The following is a 20,851-nucleotide window of genomic DNA, read 5'->3' as shown; positions in this document are numbered from 1 at the left end:
CAGCCTCTCCTCTTTTGCCTTGCATGTGTGCCTGTCTCCTTTCAGGGTAATTTTCATTGAGCGTGTGATTCAGAATTAATGCGTTTGCAGTGCAGTGGAGGGAACTGAAGTGTCCTTGTGATACTGTAAATGAGCAGCAGCTGTTCATTTGAGTTCAAAACAGCTATAAAGATCTTTATCAGCTTTCTGAGTGGCTTGTAAATGTTAACAAAGCCAGTGAATAGCATGTTACCTACCACACCTCTGCAGTGAGTTCTTCGAGTCGTGAGAATGAGAAAAAGCAACAGTGAGACATAAGTTCATTCACTTCCCACAAAGTGAACCAGATCCAAACTCAGTTGCCCTTGCAATTTGCTGAAGTAAGAACATTCCACCTGCAGAAAGCAAAATGAACCCATGAACACCAAAACCCCATTAGGCACAGGTCATTGAGTATCGTGGGGGTGGAAAAACCTTTCTTGTACTAAAATCACAAGCTATGTCGTACAGGTGGGAGTGAGAACTAGCTCCTAGTTAATGATCTGTGTATCAAGAAACCAGTTCAGTCTAAATTAGATCATATTAACACTACTTGTTATGAAGACTAGCTTATTCTACAGAGCTAAGCCAAATTCTGCCCATAACCACACGTTTACTGCATAAATCCCTACCTTCGCAGGTCCAGGCTGTGCCTCTGAGACTCGCGGCCCTAGGAAGGGGAGGGAGGACCTGGCAGGCTGGCATCACATCAGATGGGAGGAGAGGTCTCCTGATCTCCAGACCACCTCCAAGGCTGCTGCACGCCCTTACTCATCCTCCACAAGCATTGTTGGGTGAAGCATGGTCAGTGCTTGGGGACTTAGAAGGAAGCTGTCCCTGCCGACTGAAGCAACGAACTGCTCCAGCCTTCAGTGGAGCTCAGGGGGGAAAGAAGGGCCTCAGAGACATCAAGCTCCCTGTACACATGGAGTAAATTTGCACAACATCTGACTGAAATTGAGCCTTGTCATGAACAAACCCAGTGAGAAAAGATGGTAAAACACATGCATACATTCCCTGCCTACAGACAAGTTTACAAGAACATTAAAACTATGAAAGAAAACTAACATCTTCCAGTCTCTTAAGAATTAATTTTAATTTTGCTTTGAAGTTTACTGCACTACTGTATAAGATACTAGCATTTAAGACCAATAGATATAACAATATTACCGATGGTCATTAAACTTGCTTGCAAAGGGGTTATATGGTTTTGGCATGAATGCTTTCAGTGATGCTGTGATCACTACTAAACCAGGCAATTGTCAAAACAGACTACAGTTCAATTATAATTTTTGTTGGCAATATATTTTTTTATTTTAAAAAAGCTTTACAGTAATCCCTATTGGCATATTCTATGTAAATTGTTCACAATTACAAAATGACAGAAGAATTAAAAACATTTTCTGCTATAAATGAAGTAATGATTGTAGGTTAAAGAGGCAGGATGAGGAACATTGAAAACATCCATTTTAAATTACAGTATCCCTCTTCTGATAAGAACTAAGATGACAAAATATAACACGTTTAGCAGTCTGGACAGCCTGCAAGTAAGGATTAGGGAAATGAGTATTTAAACAGAAGCAGGAGTTCTGCGGAGCATCTGTCAAGCTAGGCAGTGAATCCTTGCCCCCACATCTGGCCTGGTTACCTGACAAACTGGTGGTATAAGGTGGGGTAAGAGAAAGTGTTATACCTTATATAATACTGAACACAGGGCCTTCCAGTATCTAACACATCTGCTTGGGTGAGAGGTTGTCCAGGGCAGTAGAATAAGCACAGTTTTTGGGGGAAACTGATGCTGAATTCAAAAGCATAAATGCTGTCCCTCTCTTTTTTTTAATTGAAATGACTGCTAACACTTTTCTGCCTTTCAAAGGCCCAAGCAAAGCTAAAATGCATCCCACAGCGAGAGAAGGCTTCTCTCAGAGATCCTGCACACTGAGAGCATTCCTAGTAGTTTTATATGATCTTTGTTTGTCCTTCCCTCTGGCTGTGCCTGCCTATTCCTTGGCCAACCCCTCAGCCAACCATTTTGTCCATACTCCAGTACAGATCAACTGTGCTTAATCCTACCGGTGGGAGACAAGGATGTCTGGACGTCAAGGAGTTAATCTTCTCATTCTGGACTCTGTGTAGGATGGCTTCATTCCAGAACTATTTATAGGCTACATGGGCATTTATCTTTCTAAGGAGATAATCTCTTTTTTAATAGTTTGTGTTTCTGGTTGATTATTTTTGGCAATAGTAATGACATCATAAAAAAAAGCATTGAAGATTAATTAAAGAGCAAGCTGTCTTTTATTAACATTCTGGTTCAGCTGAAATTTTATCCCTCAGTGATTTGCTCTTTTAGTCTATGGGACTGACTTTTCCCTGTTGTGACCTGAGTGCTGTCCCACGGCGGTAAGACACACCAAATCAGAGTTCATGATTCTAAATGAGCCCAACCCTGGTGAAAGGCAGAGGGAAACGCTAGCGCTTGCTGCAGGTGGTAGGCATGTGGTAGGCATGTGGTAGGCAATAGCTTGGCCCAGCCATTTAGAATTTTCCATATATGTATAAACACATCAAGAAATATTATGCACGCTATGAGGAAAATCCCCATTTTGCATCATTAAGAAGTCAACAAAGATCTCTTCTCCAGCCGAGGACCTGTTTCCATGAGGTTCCTTAAAAAGCGAGGGTGCAGGCTTGGGCTGATGGGTCTTTCTGATAGCAGTAGGAGCCCAGGGATTTCTGCAGAGCAGCTACTAATATTTTGGAAGTGGCCAGTTTTTCTGTCCCTCTTCTCTGCCTGAGTGACATCAGATGTCAAAGTCCAAAGGAACATTTTAAAATGATGAACTAGAGTTAGAGTTTTTGGAGTATATTGATTTGAATAACAAATCTGTGTAATCTTGGCAGGTGTTCTGCCTCTTTGCTTGCATTTCACACTACAAAATGAGTGTATTGGCTGGAATGTTTCTTAAAAACAGCAATTTCATATGAATACTGGAGAACTCTAGAGCTGGACATTTGAATTGTGTTTGCATTAGATATAACCAGCCAGGACATGCATACCACCGTCTGTTTTGAGGATTTTTGTCAAAACAACCTTTGTAGTTATGCGTTCACATATTGAATACAGAACATTTGCAGAAAGTTGCTGATGAGGTCTCCAGACATATGCACATGCATTACTTTGAACGCTGTGGAGTCCTGAGGAAGTCAACATGATTCCTTATGTATTAAAACGATAACTCAAGGAACAATTTCTGTGAATGGTGCATGAGCCATGACTCTGGAAAAGCTTGGATGTAGCCTGAGTTTTTTCAAAATGTGTAGGGTCAAGTGTGTATGTTGGCCTTTGAAGAACAAGGGCAAGGAATAATTCATGGAAACACATCAATGAATGGTCTGAAATATCTGAGAAAATCTTGAAGTGCCAAAGGACATCTTAGAAAATATTGAAGTACCCAAAGATATTTCCCACAGAGAAAGAGATGCTGCAATTGTACTACTGTTTATTACTAGAAACAATCTCTCAGCTCTACGTCAAAAATAATACGTCTGCTTACATTTATATCACTGACACGGGGATTCAAGACTTAAAAAAAAAGAAACTGGGCTTAATCCAGACCTCATGTAAAGTGGTTAGCAATCTCACTGACTTCAGCATAGAGGTGATCACATTGCACTGTCTGACAGGGTCAATTACTGGGTTTGCAAACTGGAAAAAAACCTATCCAAAGTGTGAGGAGCCTAAGGATATATCACATAAGCACATCCTTATCAGGCATCTTAAAAAGCCTGGAGACTCTCAAGCCAGCATGATACATACACAGTTTCAGGAGAAAAGTAATTCATCAGACCCTAAAATAGCATTTGTCACCTTCAAAACTAGGGGAGTGGTTTGGTCTTTTTTTAGATCCTCTTCGTCAAATCAGGCTCAGCTAGCAGGCTGGGCGACCCATTCAGCGATTCAGGCCTAATACTTTGCTGTAAGGTTACAGAGGGAGGGGGGTACAGAAGCAGCAGGTGGGGCAGCAGCATGTCCATGCTGTCCCGTGCATGTCCAGGGAAACACAAGAAGAGCCTGTCGTACAGACAGTGGGTGCAGAGGAGCCCTGCAGGGAGGTTAAGGGTCTACCTTGGCTAGGGAAAAAGCAACAGAGGTCAGTCAGAGTCCAGAAAGACACATAACCTATAACTGATCTACAAAAAAAACAGAGTGAAAAATGTTGGATAACACTAGCGAAGAAGTAGAGCTGTCAGCATGTGTTTGCTGTGCATGACCTTAATGAGATCATTTGTCCAGGATGAACTCAAAAGGGAGAATGAGTGACTTCTGGGATGCAGGAGGGACTTGAAAGAGATTGAAGCCTCCAAGGGACATAATTTAATGTTACCATTAATGAAAGAGGGGAAGATAGGGATGGGGCATATTTGATAGGGGAGAGGAAGTGTTTTCTAAAGATCCCCTTGACAATCGGCGGGGTTCCCCAACTCTTTCGTCAATGTTACTGCATCAGTATTTGCTTATCTGCTTGCTACCCAAACTCTCCCTCACATGATCTCACTGATATTAGTTAAGTTACACAAGGGATCAGTTTGGCCAAAGGAGTGAGGGATCTCATTACCCACATAAACATGTACAGAAGTTTGAACTAATGAAATCCAAAATAGGTGTGACTTCTCCCTGTGACATGTGCACTTACAAATATCAGGTGTACCCCACACAGAAAGCAGGTGAGGAAAGAGACAACTGCTGGATCAGAGATGTCCCAGTGCAAATATCTCTGGACCATTGCATTTCCCATGACACTGACTCCTGAGCACAGGTCCTTTTTCTGGGCAGGCTTTCGACAGCATCCTAGAAAACCCACTTATGACCATCAGCCTCAACCTTCAAGCAGTTCACAAACTGTACAGCACCTGCTTTTGTGTTGAACCAATCCAAATTCATTCAAAAATATAAAACAGCAAAATGTGAAGGATTTAAATTACATTTATGCACTTATATCAGATGAGGAAACACAATTTGGTCACGTCATGTCACCTTACAACTCTTCAGCTTCCAAACGGAGAGCAATATAACCACAACTGCGTTTAGCCCCTGTAAATTTTCCTTCTGTACAACTGCGGTGGACTCATGATAATTAACATCAGCTGAGGGTTAGTCCATCCGGGATGGAGCTTTGTTTGCCCTTATACAATGGGGCCTGTCAGGATTAAACAACATAAGGGCATACTTCTTTTTTCTTCTTCTTTTTTTAGCACCATTGTGCTATTAAATTTTTGCTAGGTTCTAATAGAACTATTGCTACAGAAAAGATTCAGTAACATGTTTTGTGAATATGTTGGATTGGAGAACTTGGAGAACCACAAAATTTATTGATTCTATTGCTCTGGTTGTTCTAGTCAGAGAAAAATGAGTAAGTTGTGCTGATGCTAATACTATGTTTATGATGTGACTCTCAGATGCAGTCTGGGATGAGGATGTAAGGGTAGAAGACTAAATTTTGTAAAGATTGAGCCAAGAAAAGATAAATATAAGGACAGGCTTCGTATTTGAAAAGGAAACAGCTCTGCAGCTCTGCATTAAATATCAAAGGGCACTGGATACTACACTTTTGGTGATAGGGGGTCACCAGACATGCAGAGAAGTTTAGTTATTCCAACAAAGTTATTGTCAGAAAAGCACAGGTTGAAAAATGATTCTGTGGAATCCAGCAAACTCTCAGGGAAATAACATTAGGGTATCTGTATTAAAAAGAGTTGATTCTCTGAAAATATTTAAAAGTCAAATAATCCAGGACAGAATCCATTGAACCCTACAGTACTGGATCATTCATCTATTGCCATTCGTCTCCCTCTGTCCCATAACCTGAATAGCATGAATCGCTTGGCTCATTTATTGGAATAGATTCTGCTTCCCAGTTATTGTGATCTGTATCAAAGATTGCTGTCATTTCTGCCTTTATGTATATTTATTCCATTTATAACACTGGCAACAGGTGCCATACAACTGCATAGTGAGAGGCAATCTCTTTCTTGAGGAACTTCATTTATATAGACATGACAGCCGGCAGGCAGGGGAGGAGGCGAGCTGGCCCTCCTCGGCTCTGCCAGGAAACGGCTCTGTCGCCTTGAGCGAAGAACATGCCAGGGCAGCCCTGTACCAGAGCCAGAGAAGCCAAGTCAGGGCCCTCATATCATTTTGGCCAGAATATTGTCCATATGGTAAAACTCCTCATGTTAGAAAACCATATATAGTAGGTTAGAAGAAGGAATCATTTTCTGACCAGCCTGGAGCAGGAAATCTGTCTGCTGTTAGGGAGGGCTGGCCTCAAAGGAGAACGTGCTATTAAATGTATACAGCAGTTGCAAGTTTGCATTTTTAAATTTTATCATGTAAAGACCTGACATGCATAGTCCTTTCTTTTATTTGGTGAGAACTGCTGTAATATATGAGCCTGCAATGTTCTGTTGGAAACAGATCCCTGAATAGGAAATGGAGAGTTTAGATATTATAAACTGCTGGTAATTTATTATTTTGAGATTGGCATATATTTTGGCAAAGTTAAAGTTGGCTGGAGTGATAGTGAGTGATGAAAGATGTTATGGCGGTTGGGAAGTGGCTGAATTCCTTTGTTTCCAGACTTTTCACTTTTTTTTTAAGGCGCAGAATGTTTATATAGAAAGTGTAATATTGTTTTATGAGTATTTGCTGGATCATACTGAAATCAGGCATTCAAGCTTTACTCTTTTAACAAAGTGTTTTGTTATGGAATTCCTCTGGTTTTTGATGTTTCTAAATTAGGGTTAAATCAGGTTGGTATGTGGGGGCCATGGGAGAACAGCCCAGAACTGAGAAACTGTCTGATGTCTGACAGTGCTCTTCTTCTCTAGGAGGTGATGCGATGGGAGGAAGAGAGGAGACTCCTCCACTGGGCATGAAGAAGTGATAGCAGAGGGGCACAAAAGGGAGCAAAGAAGGGCTTCTAACCACTGGGAAAACTTAGCTTGTTAAAGAGTTCAATGCCTTTAAAGTAAGACTCCGCCCCGCCTTGTCTTCTTTCTGCTCCACCAGAGCCTCCTTGTCTCCCATCTCCCTGCCACCATTTGGTACCCATGAGCAGTTTTGGCACAACTGTTTTAACAATCATTCCTCCTTTCTGGTCATCTCCATTTTCCCCTCCAAGACTGTGGTGTGTGATGATCCACTCATGAAACATGTTCTTGTTTCTGATATTTTTCTGCACATTTTCTCTACCTTTATGCCCTCCAAGTGAGCTACGCACAAAACTCTTTAGCTTCCTGCACCCTGCTTGTCCATTGAAGCCTGGAGTCAGGCGCAAGCCTTTCTGTTTGTGTAGAGGGCAGCTGGCGTACAGAGCTCTGAACCTCAGCACTTTGCAGCAGCAGGCAGAAAACTGTGAAAAATTACGAAATGGAAACTGCTAAAGCACATTTGAATCAGTAGAGAGCATTTTGTTGCCGTGGGCCGAAGTATCAGGGCTTCCTTCAGGCTGAGTACAAGTAAAAAGAGCAGTGTTGCTACTAAAGCTGGGAGAAAACAACCCCAGACTAACTCACAAAGCTTATTAGGAGCAAGAGAGTCAATTTTCTGATCATGTCATGCAGTCTGTTTCGTGAGAATATTTTGCATCTGTAATCTTCGATTTAAAACTCCCACTTTAATGAAGAGCTGACGTAATGCTTCTACTCTTTTCCAGCCTCTGTGCATTATAATCTTTATAAATTCCCTTTCCCACGCAATGTTAAATTCTATCAGTCCCCAGAAAGGCCAGCAAAGGTGAATCTTTCTAGTCCTAGCCCTGGTGTAGAGCAAATAAGCCAATAAGGAAAAAGTGGGAAGGAATAGCAAAAGAGCCAGCATCGGGGACATTTAAAAGCAAGGTATATGAAATGCTGACCCTACTGAAATCAAAGACCAAACTGCCAGTGCCTTCAACAAGGTGAGGAATACACCTCCAAACAACACAATTATTTGTATGTATTTTTTTCAAACTCCTAAAATACATATATGTGTGTGTGTGTGTGTGTGTATATATGTATATTCAGCTTAGCACTATGAAGCCTCAGCTGGAATACTTTTCCCAGTTTTGGGCACTGCACTTCAAGAAAGATGTGAACCAACTGGATAGAATCCAGATGAGAGAAAAAAAAAAAAAAAAAAAAAAAAAAAAAGATTAAAGGTCCAGAAAATGTGATGTATGAGGAAAGACCAAAAGAACTGGGTTTGTTTAGACTAGAGAGGAACCGTCTGAGAGGAGACATGACAACAGTCTTGAGACATGTTAAAGACTGTTTCAAGGGAGAACATAATAAACTGTTCTCTATTTCTACTAGGAGTAGGCTAAAAAGCAACAGACTTAAATTACAACAGAGGAGATTCAGGTTACACTTTAGGAAAAACTTTCTACCAGTTAGAGCAGTTATACCTGAGAAGACACTGCCTATGGAAACAATGGTTACTCCATCATTTGAGGTCTGGGTACTGGCATAGTTGGTTCTGCTTTGTGGCAGAGGCATGTGCTATATGACTATTCCAAGTCTCTTTCAGCCTTTTTTTCCTCCAGTGTTAGGAATGTATGAGAGACACTATATGTAAATGGAGGTTTTTTTTTTTCTGAAAGAATATGGACTGGTCTGATCTGAATGGTCTTTTGATGGGAGATTAGTTGCCGCCATAACTACAGAGTTAGTACTGCTACCTTATAACCATCACAAACTGCTTTCAACTATTACAGTAGGAAAAGCAGTGAAAAATAAAGATCTGATTCTCTTCTACTCTAAAGCCCCTGGACATTATTCTGGCAGTGGAGGCCTGTGTCAAAGAGCCTGGGTGTAAATAAGCATAACACCCTAAACATTGTAAAATATACCATCCAGCGATAGATTCTATGATCTCTATTATATAGAAAGATTTAATACAGTAAGGAACCCAAACATGTGACACTTTGTTAGAAAGTAGAAGATTACATAGTACAACATGTATTTTGGAATGAATTTACAATAAATTTAACTATAAAATAGAATGAAAGGAAAACAGATGAAACTAAGACAAATGCAGGGCGAATTGAGACAAAGTGCCTGGCTGATAATTCCAGAGATAATTGGGAATGTAAGTGCACTTCTGAGATCCCTTGTTTCAAGAGATGGCTTTTTGTTTTGGTTTCTGCTTGTTTGTCTACTTTCTTTTTAAAATGGAAAAAAAAGCAAGATTGCAAAAGCCAGCTTTTTCCTCAGTTTCTTTGGTGCTTTTTGCTAAGCAGCCTTGGAACTACAAAGGTTCACAGTCTTCCAAACACAGACTCATACTCTAGAAATGTTTACAATGGAAAAAAAAGGAGTTCTTAAAATATATAACCACACAGAGAATCATATGAGATCTGCTGACAATACATCTTCGGATGTCTGCATCCTGGTAGAGACTGTGCACGAAGAGGCCTCCCTCCTCAGACTGGCTTAGGTCACTGGGTCTGTGGTAATACTGATTTGGTTTTGAGCTGCTATATGTACTGACAGAGTTCTGCAGAGGAGGAATTAGGTCTTTCTGTTTCCATGTTTAACGGGTACAAACTCAAGGTTTAGAACGAGTACTGTGATACATATATCCTCAGCCGGATGACAGAGCTTCCTCTGAAGTTGATGACGGTGTTAACAGTGATCATTTCCAAGTCCAACTGAATAGTACGAGGCCCTTTCACGGGACGGGTCATCACCAGAGTAGCACTGATTGGTCCCGTTTGCTGTGCACAAAACAAGAGGAAGCAGGTAAGATTTTCAAAAATGTCTCTTGAAAACTGTGATCTCTGGTCCTAGAACAGCCAAAATAACATTGTTTTCTGTTGCAGTGTTAGAAGCTACTGTATTTCACTGGAGAGAGCTTCATCTCAGCGTTTGGCCGCATTTCAGTGTTTGCTGAAATGCAAGTCGCCTTCTACAACTTCTAAAGCCTTTGGGAGCCCTGCACATGAAAGAAGCCATTGTATATACAAATCTACTATTGTCTGAACAGTAGAAGATGAAAACATGGATTTAGGATATGCACAAATAATGACACTTTTCTGATGAGGTATTATTTAGTTTGATGTACAAAACACTATTACTTTCAAGTAGCTAATGCTAAGGAGAGTTTATGTGAGCAGAGCTTCAAGAACAGATGTTCTTGTATATTTTTCCTACGTGAATGGAATCAGAGTTCGTCTTATATTTGCATATGTTAACACTGCAAAACCTTATCCTCTGAGCAGACTTTTAAATATATGTTACGTTAAGGTGATGGTAGGTCAGATTGTCAGAAGTGCTCAGGACCTATAATCAGCCCAGTTCTCAGGTGCTTCAGAAAATCTGACTTCTAGTAAGTGGAAGCTGAGCTTAGAAATATACTGCCAGACCACTGAATTATGAGTATTTAAATATCAGGAGTTCTGATGTTAAAATGAAGTGCAATTTGTTTTCCAGCAGAAACATAGAGTGGGATTTGTTTTACCGAAAGTCTGACAGAAGTCTGAGCAGGCAGCTAGGCAGGCCAGGCTGCGGGGCCCAGCTCGCGAGCAGCATCTCCGAAAGGGGCCACCCTGCTCCTTCAGCTCGCGAGCAGCATCTCCGAAAGGGGCCACCCTGCTCCTTCCCCACTGGCACCTTCCCCATCTGCCTGTCCTACGCTGTTCTCAAAACAATGAATAAGCACCACCTGCTGGTTATAAACTTGACACAGGAACATTTTGTTGCCAGTTAAAGAAAAAGGACAGCTTGTGCGAGCAAAGAAAGGCCCTCAGTGTTTTATGTGATAAATGAAAAATTAAAAAACCAAACCAAAAAAACCCACTAGACTTTATGATGATATTTGTCACTGGAGTCTTAAGAAGTGACAGACCAACTCTGATGGGGGGAGAAGGGTCAGTGGGATCAGTAATGACTTGACAACAGGAAAGATCCTGTGAGATGTAAATGATCATTCCCGGACCGCTTCACCTTTCCCTGAATGTCAGAAGTGCAGTGAAGACGCCTGGGGAGCAGTGATGTCTCTGAAGAACCTTCTGATTAAAGAAGTTTTGTTTTCTAGAACACTATCTACGTAAAATGTGGGTTCTCAGTGGACAAAAACACAACAAACAAAAGCAAACAATCCAAAAAGTCAATTCTCAGCATAAAGATTGTTGCCAGCTTTTTTGGTTTTTGAGTTTTTCAATTTCCAGTGCACAGTTTAAAAAAAAACTGAGGAAAGTTGACTTTTTAGGTGGCAAGTACTGATTGTCTATTAAATAAAAAAAGGTTTCACACAACAGTTTCACCTGAGCATGGCAAACATGAGTTATTCTTAGATAGGGGTAAGGTAACAGATCTTGCTGAACATAACGCCTTACAAGAAGCAGCCCAAGCCCTCTGCGGCAGAGCGCATCTGCTTTCTTCCTGAAAAAGCCAACAACCCCTGCAGATCAGCAGACTGCTCTGCATATCTGCATATAAAAATGTCATTTTGAAGGTTTAAATGGTATTCGTTAAAAGCAGAGTTCTGCTGTCAGAAAGAAATTCAGCTAACAAGAGGATACTCCAGGTTCTCTGTATAGGCATCAGACTTACCCGCATGTAGAATTCCCTGCCCTCGTTCCCTGATTTGATTTGGAAGATGTAGTAGGCTCCAGGGTAGCGAGTTGTTGCTTGCATCTGAAAGATGTCAGAAGGCACAGACCGCCCGGACACCATCTCCATGACTCGGTACAAGATGGTAAATGGCTGATCTCTGCAACCAGGGTTTTCAGCTGGGCACATGCAGCGACTAATAGAGAGGATTATCATCAGTGGTTAGAAAAATCCTGTAACATCTAATTCTTTATATGCTAATATGGCTGCAGAAATAAATAAATAAAAGAATTTTATTGTCTATCAAAGTTAATGAAACTTGGAATGAATTTGCCAATTTTTAATATTATCTGTGCTGCTACTCTGGCCTACCTATATCCCCGCCTTCCTCCTCTTGCCTTCCAGGCTTTGCCAAAATATTTTGGCATCTTTAGTCTCCTTACATCACTCAGAATTCTGTACTTTCCTTAAAGAAACTCTGCAGGTACAGAATAGCCTCTCAGTGTATATATTCGTTCTGATAGTAATTTAAACTGTACTGTCCTCAAAATTGTTAATTATTGGATCAGTACACTGGTGGTGTTATATATTGTATTCTTTGTGTGACAATCCTTTATACGTTATGTGAAAACATATGACAAGCCATCCTGGGTCAAAGCAAAGTTCTAGCAAACTCTCTATTCTTTCTCCCATAGACCCAAAGCAGAGGCCTTCTTTGTATTCATTAGCCCTTAATGAGTTTCACTTCCATTAACCTGTCCAGCTTCCCCTTAAACCCACACAAACTTTTAGTACCTGCAGCACCAGGCGGCAGAGAGTCCCACAGCCCCAACAGGCTATGAGCAGAACTAGCCCCTTTCCTTCTCTCAAAACTGTCCCTTGCTGACTTCATCTGATGCCCCCAGCTCATCTATCAGAAGGGACAGCAAACAGTGAAACCCTGATCATCCTTCTCATGCAACTCAAGATTTCATATTTGACCCTTTGAAGTGTTTGACCCCCCCACTGAAGTGTCCTAACTTAGTTGCTCCTCACATGGAAGACATGCCCTGCTTTGATCATCTTTATTGCTCTGTATGAACCTTTATCTGGCTCTATCATATTCTTGAGAGGAGGGGGTGGAACTGCCCAGTCTTGAAGATATGAGTACACAATAGCACAGTGCTCTAAGGGTATCCTCTGATTTATTTTCTCTGCTGAACACTGCAGACTAAGCATTATAGGCAGAACTCAATATTTGAGCATTATTATAGGCAGAACTCCCTATAATAATGCTCAGATCTCACTTCTGAGTCATTATGATCAGATCAGAGCTTTTTATTTCAGATGTGAGGTTGGGATCATCTTTTCACTTTACATTCGTCTACACCAAATTTCATTTGCCATTTTTGTTGCACGGTCACTGAGTCTTGTATGATCCTTCTGTAATTCTTTTCTGCTTCCCTTTTCTTTACTATCCTCAGATACTTTAGCAGACTTTGCCACTTCACTGTTTATGCTGTTTCCCAGGTTGCTTACAGATATGTTGGACAGAGCAGGTCCAGCTGAGAGCCCTGCCAAACTCCACTGTGAAAGCTGACAATTTAATCCTACACTCTATTTCTTATCTTTCAACTTTTTATTCATCTGTGCCAGGGATTGGTCTCTTACTTATGGCTGCTAAATTTCCTTAAAAGCTTTATGTAAGTGATCTTGTTAAAAGCCTTTGGAAACCCAAGCAGACTGTATCAGCTCATGTCCCTAAACCACATGCTGTCCCTAAACCACATGCTTCAAAGGACTCCAATAAAGTTGTGAGACAGGATGTCCCTTTATAAAACCCATGTTGGGGAATTTACTGCAAAAGAGTATGTTTTTCGCTATTTGTTCTATAACTTCAATTACTGACACCAATTTCAGACAGTTCCTCTAGTGAGTGCCCCATAAAAAGGTTCCTGGCATTGGAAACACCCCATTCCTTCCACAGAGAACACAGATGCAAAGAATTCACTTGGCTTTTATATTGACCAGTCCTAGATATATACCACAAATTAAATACAGTCACATCTAGATGCAAGCCAAAGCCACCAAATACAAAGCTCAGAGATCAAGAGTTTTGGTGCAAGCTGATCTGTAAGGGCTCCGGAGGTGGCCTCTGAGGAATTTAGATACAGAGGCTTAAGACATTTCAACTTCTAGCTTAAGACCCTATCAGCTCTGAGCCAGAAGTGGCAGAATGGAACATGTGCCCACTCCTCAGCTGCCCTAGTCCAGAAAGCAACATGAACACATGAATAAATTATCATGTGAAGCACTAGATTCTTCATGTCTTGCTTTTCTATAAAATCCATTAAGCTACCAAGCAATCTCAAGTAAGTTGGTTTAGTGCAAACACTATGGATGAAATTCTATGGACTGCAGTGTAGAGAGATCTGTCTGGGGTTGAAATAATTTGGGCCCCAGGAAGGCACATACAAAAAGTAAAAGAATCATGCTAATTTTAGAAATGTGGGATTTTTCTTTTTTTACTGCAAGAATCACTGGTCAAATAATTCCAAATTTAGACAGTAACAGTGCTAACCCCATTCAGATATACCCAATTTGAAGACAGTGCAAATCAGCCTGTAGACTTTTCAGCATATTTAACCTTTAAGTAGTAGACAACTATTTGCATCCTGCTATAACTAGCATCTAATGTTTATAAAGTACTTCCCAGACATGAGCTAGTTAATATTTACAGCAAGTACTCATACTAACAAGCAGGCTGTGTTTGAGCATATACGAAGTCAGTTAGTAATGTTACCAAATGTCTCTTATTACATTACAAACTTCGCTCTTTTCTCTGCTCACTGATAAGTGCTTCTGCAGTTTAAGTTCCCACACATCTGAGTATCATATCATATTATATCATATCATATCCCATTTGGTGACCTGGTAAGGAATTGCAATCTATTATTTTTATAAAGCTTACTAGCGGTAGATGCAGCAACAGCATGTACCTATAGCTCTTTAGACACACTTCATGGCTGTGTTGCAAAACTGCAGTTTATTTGGTTCACTCTAGATATGCTTCATACAGATAGAATTTGCTCTTGTGGCTGTGGGTGCTACTCACTTCTCATTAATCTGGATATAAGGATCCTCGCATCTGACTGGGTCTAAACATTTATATCCTCCTTGGATATTGAAACACGTTTGCTGAGAAGTGCAGGTGAAGTTTCTATTTTCACATTCATTGATATCTAAAACACAAGAAACAGGAGAGAGGCTAATGCAGGGAAATCTGTGCAAGACACCACCCTTAAAAACAGTTTCCATCTTAAGGAATTGCCCCAAAATGCAAAAATGTCCTTGCACCATGTGAAGTGGCATTCTGATAACTGGATCCTCTTTTAAGATCAGTTTTTACTGCATTCATTTCTGCTTATGGGAGTGCTCCCATGAGCTGAGTGCTGCACAAGTAAAAAGAAATTTGCTGCTCAATCTCTCTGACCTCAGAGAATTTGCTAACTAAAGAGAGACATACAGAGGAGAGGAGCGCATCTGAGAGTTTTACTGTGTAACTGTTTCTTAGTAATGTCTTACTTACACCAGTGCCCCAAGTGACCTCAGTGGATCTATTCATGTGATGACATTCTCACCAGAATTGCATAACTGGGCCCTACAAGTATTTCATTATGCAATGCCAAGACCAAGCATCTCAGCCCTTGAAAGCCTCTTTCCAGACACAGGACCTATTTGCTAGTCCCCCCCGGGGTTTTAATCAGAGCCGGAATGTTCTTACCTTGGCAGCTTCTGCTGTCATCCAGCAGAATATAGCCCGAAGGACAGATACAGTAGTAAGAACCAGGCTCATTCACACATTCATGCTGGCAAAGGAACTCGGAGAAGCTGCATTCGTCCATGTCTGCAGTGGTAAAACAAAGCTTAGAGTCTTTGGCATTACAGTCAGTACAACAGCCCCCCAAGCAGATCCGGACTGTGAGTCTACTGTCCTGGCTGGAGGTTGGTGCCCTCCAGTTCCTCAGAGCTTTGCAGCAGCCTGGCAAAATACTATTTAGTAAGTTCTTTGTTAAACCTTTTCCTCCTAGGGAAACCAAGGCTGTTGCTGCACACAATGTATGGCTCTAACTTATTTATTTTTCTTTTCAGAATACCTGTCACCAGTTGGCCATGTTTTCAGTTCTGTTTTACGTCAGAGATAGAGCTACTCGAGCAACAAAGCTGCAACTGTAATTTGTAAGCAGAGACTTTGTTGGTTTTTTCCCTCTTTTTTCTGGAAAGCAAACTTCTCTTTCCCAGAGACACACACGTCCCAGCAGAACTCCTGCACCAACCCTGGCTGTTTTAGGTTTCTCAGCCTTTAGACAGTTGTTTCCAGTGCATCCCAATAAGACTTCAAGCTCATCCCAGCTTGGGTTAGACCTACTGGAATGCCTAGCGATCTTCCAGATAGCCAGGAAGCTAAGCAGTCTGTCAAATCTCTGATTAAAAGCAGAGATCATGTTGTTTGGCTCCCCCTCCTTTTACACATGACTTGACCAGCCATTGTATTCTGCAGAACTGTGTTCAAGTGAGAAGATGAACTTCAGAGCTGCACATGGAAGCATGGCTAAGTGAGGGGAAAACACATGCAAAGGCGCTAGACTGAGGGAGGCTGCTGTTAATCATTTCCTTATTTCCCTGTTCAGGGGAAGAAAGAAACAAAGGCCAGAGTCCTAGCCAGGAACTCCCAAGTTCTTATTCCCAGCTCTGACACATTGACTCTCCCAGGCAAATCACTTTTACTCTTCAGACTGAAATTCCCTTTCTTCTAAATTGGGCTCAGTCCATTTATCCACTTCTGGTGTTTTGTACAGATGTACTGGAAAGCATTTGAAGTACAAATATATTCAAGTGGCTTTATGTCCACAGACACATTATCAGGAGAGAGATGAAAGGAACTCAACACCTACATAGTCCTGTTATTGTTGTGACTTGCCCCGGTGAATTCTCTGAAAAAAAACATCTTACTGCCAAAACAAGGACCGAGGGCTGACTCCATAAAGGGATTGAGATATCAAACTCCTCCTCTAGGTGAGCTAGCCCAACGCTACAGCACCACCAGATTCATAAAACCTATGCTCAGCTGCTGTCAGTTGCTGAAGGCACTTAACACCCAGAGGGCCTTAAATTTCTGCTGCTGAATACATACAGGATAGATGCACCTTCACTATTCCTAGACCCTTCTGGGGTTCTGCCCACCATCTCACCACAGGGACCAAGATGGTAGGCACTGCAGAGCACATCTAATGCACATGGGAGAGCTTTGGGATTAGGAAGCACCCTGGGAGAGCCAAGTTCAAATCTCTGCCTCTCTGCTTGAATTGGAGCAGGAACATCTCCCATCTTCAAGGTAAAAAAAATTGCGAGGCCATGGACTAATCCAACAGATCAGTGAGCTTCAGCTATGTCCTGCAATTGCCTAGGAAGTGAAAGAAACTCATCCGGAGAAATTTAACCTGCTTATGACAGGCATTTGCTTGCACAGAAGCATCCAGATCTCTGCTCCAGCTTAGGCAGAGAAGAACAGATGTGAATTTGATTCTCCTATTCCTGTGCCTGGTGCTCTAAGTCCTTCACTGCACCGAGTGACCTAGTACCACCAACACAACCTGCTCCTCAGCACGTTTACACGTGAAACAGCCAACGCAGCATGCCTGCCTTCCTCCAAGAAAAGGTTCTCTGCTCTGAGTCTGAGTGGAGGCAGGTCTCTTTTGCTGGCTTAACTCTCAGACAAGAATGAGTTTCAAGCACTGCCCCTCTTGTCACCATTTCCTACTGGCAATGCTTATGTGGCATTGCACTCAACCTACTGGCTTAGGCCCCTGATGGTCTCAGAAGCATGTAAAAGGCCCAGGAGTCTAGCTCAGAAGCGGAAACTTCATTTGAAAGCAGAAATCTTAAGTTAGGTGTTGCAGCTCTGAATGTTAAATGTATAAGACCCTTTAGAGATTTAAGTCATAATCCTTTTCCTTATAATAATGAGGTTTGCAGGGAAGAATAGCTTTGTAAGCACTAATCTGTACACATACTGCATATCACATGTCTTCTGTCTCAAAAACAGCATGTTACATCTGTTTACTGTAAATTAAAAAACAAATATTTTCCAGTGTGTTTTTTATTCCAAGAAATATTGGCTGGGTTCTCTCATTTTATCAGGCTGTGGGAACATTAAGCACAGAAACAAGTTTAACTATTTGCCTTCAATTAAAATAAAGCCATAAAATAAAAACAAAAACAAGAGAAGAAAAAGAATAGGGACATAAACCCTGAGTTATCTGCTATGGGCTGAATGGATCAGCAACAGCTATCCTAAGAAACTATGTATTGTTTCTGAAATGTAGCCAGAGCCATATAGGGGAAACTGGGGAAGGTCTCAATCAGAAGTGTGCAAGCATAAGAGCAAGAGGAATACATGCATTCAACAGACATACAGAAAAGTGCTTTATGCACATGAGAATTTCCTGAATCATGGATGAACGTTTTAGAAATATCCCTAGTTTACTTGCTCCCTGTTCAGTATTTGAAAGCATTTTCTTATCCTTTACCATTATCTTAGAGCTTTTTAATATTTAACATTTCTTTTAAATGATTTGCAGCCCTCCTCCATTGTGCTTTTCTGGGATTTTGCTGTCTGCTTTAACTTGAAGAAAGATCGGATTATTTGGAGCTATCCTGCTGCTAATCATAGCCCAATGCAGAAGACTTTTAAAAAAGCATGTACAGAACAATACATATTGGAAAAAGAAAACTTAACACAATTAAAGCAACCAGAAGAATAAATAACTGAAGATAGTTACCACTGCAGTTAACTCCATCAGCTTCCAGTTCATAGCCAGGTTCACAGCGGCAGAGAAAAGAGCCATAAGTATTGACGCAGGTTTGAGTGCAAGGGTTTTCGCCTGTACATTCATTCACATCTGTGGGAAAATAATGCTCAGTGCATCAGTGACTGCTCCCAAAATTTTGTTTTTGATTCATTACTGTGAAGCATTTCAAAGAGATTAGCTGTACAGGCAAAATGGTTTGGTCTGAAAAAATTTAACCGAGTCACTATTGCTTATTGGAATTCAGGATGATGACTGGAAAAGGCATACTGGAAACACAGGACTGCCTGGAGACAAACCATTTGGGAATGTCTTCACCAGTGCTGGTGTTCAGGCTGGCTCTATATTAAATCAGTGAGGCTGAGCTCTAACAGAACTGTTGGCTGCTGATCTCATTTCTAATGGATAAAGATGGTCACCCACAACTGAAGAACCATAGAGGAAACTTGCATGCTCTGACTGTAATAAAAAAAATAACAGAGAACATGGGGGTAAAGTATTTATTATAAAGGCTTCTGTGCTTATTGTGTTATTTTGAAGCTGTCCAATGATTTTTTTGTCATAAAGACCTCAGACAAAATGCAGCAGGACACACCTGAGGAAAATAATATAATATGGAATGTCCTTACATAAACCCAGGGCTATGACAGAACCAGTTTTTTCATTTTAGGACATTAGCAGCTTCTGGAAAGTCCTCACACCATTAGCACAAACTATTTCCTGGAGTATGCGGGAAGCTGCTTAGCAGTGCCGGATAGCTAGGGAGAGGCTCTATGAAGAGGTCATATCTACTTTGATTCAGGTAGCATGTCACAGCAACAGGTGGTCTAATGCTCAGGACACTAGTCTGAAGATTGGGAGACCTGAGTCTAATTTCCTGATCTGTCAGAGATTTCCTGTCTCAGGAGAGTCGCATAGCTTCAGAGTATCAAAATACTTCAGTGCCTTCAGTTCTTTTAGAGGGTTTGGGCCTCTGTGCATATTTCTATGGATACACTGGTCACACTGCTTCTGTGTCCCTTCTGGGTGAAGACAAACACATATATTCACATGGGTGCTACAGAAGTATCTCAGACAGACAAACTTATAAACACTTTCAAAGGCAATGTTGGGAAGGTTACTTGTATTCTAAAAATTAAGCGAGTTTTTAAGGGTTTTGCAGGGTTGAAGCCAAAGATTTCATTCATGGTTGGCCATAGACAGTACCTTGGCATGATCTTCCATCATCATTGAGGGTAAAGCCTGGATTGCATGTACAGGAATAGGAACCAGGTACATTAGCACACAGCTGCTGGCAGTAGCCATAGCGACATTCATCTATGTCTACAAATGGAAAAGATAAAAAGCAGAGTGGTCTGCATTTTCACGTGCAGATACAAAGCAAGATATACTTTGACAAGATATACTTTAATGATTTTTCCCCAATAGTCACATTCCCATTCCCATTTCCATTTTATATGAATCTTTAACTGACAAACTACATGATCTAAAATGTGAAAAGCAAATTTGCTGCCAAAATTAAATAACCGTCTCAGCTGAATTGCAGCATTAGAAATAGATATATTTGACTGCTGTAAGCAAAATAAAACGCTGTAAGATAAACAGGGCTAATTTACTGAATGACAGTACTCTAAAAATCTTCCATGAAGCTTATAAATATGATGATATGTGCTAGAAGAATCTTGCTCCTTGCCTAGGAACTGGAATGAAAGACCTGGTGCAGCTGTCTCTTCCAAAGTTTTACATTTCCTTTGGTATCAACTGGCTTTTGATTTATGGAGATTTCTTTATGGCTACCCACAAAGCTTTGCATACTTCCAATGATGCTTCTGAACGTAAAGTTCCCGTTCAGATTCTCTTTATTGATGTTTCCAATAAGATTGCAGAGCAAATATTACCCTGATTCAATATACATCCCTGCTGATCTCATGAGCTATTATAATGACAGCAGATGAGAAAGCAGATACTGGAAGACTCTCTGTATAAGTATGTCATGTAAATAAGGCCACTGTGGAATGCTTTATTGGAATAGCAAATTATTTCATGCTTTTTTTTTCAAACTTGAAAGCAGAACTGTGTATGGAAAAATTATAATTATATAAAAGTCTGAGGATAAGTTGAAAAAATCCCAATCCTGCCTGACGGAAGACTCACGGAAGGATGGACAGGTCTGAACATCCACCCCGAGGCTCTCAAGTGAGTATCAAACAAGAGCATTCAATCAATGAAACCCTAAGCTACAAAGATGATATCATTCAAATGAACACTTCCACAGAGAGTCATACTCTGAAGGAATGATGGCTGGCCTAATTTTCAGTGATGCTGAGAATCTGCAGCTTCTACTGAATTTACTGCAAATTGTAGTGCTACATACCCCAAAAGCCAGCTCA

The 20,851-nt window shown here is 41.0% G+C and overlaps 1 protein-coding gene across 2 annotated transcripts in view; it reads right to left on the bottom strand.

Moving 5' to 3' along the window:
- Positions 1–1,307: 1,307 nt before the first annotated feature.
- FBLN5 (fibulin 5) overlaps positions 1,308–20,851 on the bottom strand; it is a 53,005-nt gene continuing 33,461 nt past the window's right edge. For both annotated transcript variants that reach the window (XM_026112482.2, XM_064512169.1), the window contains 6 exons: positions 19,668–19,784; positions 18,435–18,554; positions 15,377–15,499; positions 14,708–14,834; positions 11,614–11,809; positions 1,308–9,776 (listed from right to left, as the gene is read on the bottom strand). In XM_026112482.2, the coding sequence (XP_025968267.1) occupies positions 9,615–9,776; positions 11,614–11,809; positions 14,708–14,834; positions 15,377–15,499; positions 18,435–18,554; positions 19,668–19,784 (845 nt within the window). In that variant the 3' untranslated portion in view covers positions 1,308–9,614. The remainder of the gene's footprint in view (positions 9,777–11,613; positions 11,810–14,707; positions 14,835–15,376; positions 15,500–18,434; positions 18,555–19,667; positions 19,785–20,851) is intronic.

This window comes from Dromaius novaehollandiae, chromosome 5, assembly GCF_036370855.1.
Source record: "Dromaius novaehollandiae isolate bDroNov1 chromosome 5, bDroNov1.hap1, whole genome shotgun sequence".
NCBI lineage: Eukaryota > Metazoa > Chordata > Aves > Casuariiformes > Dromaiidae > Dromaius > Dromaius novaehollandiae.
The sequence above is the reverse complement of the archived record's forward strand: the minus strand, read 5'-3'. Positions and strand labels throughout refer to the sequence as shown.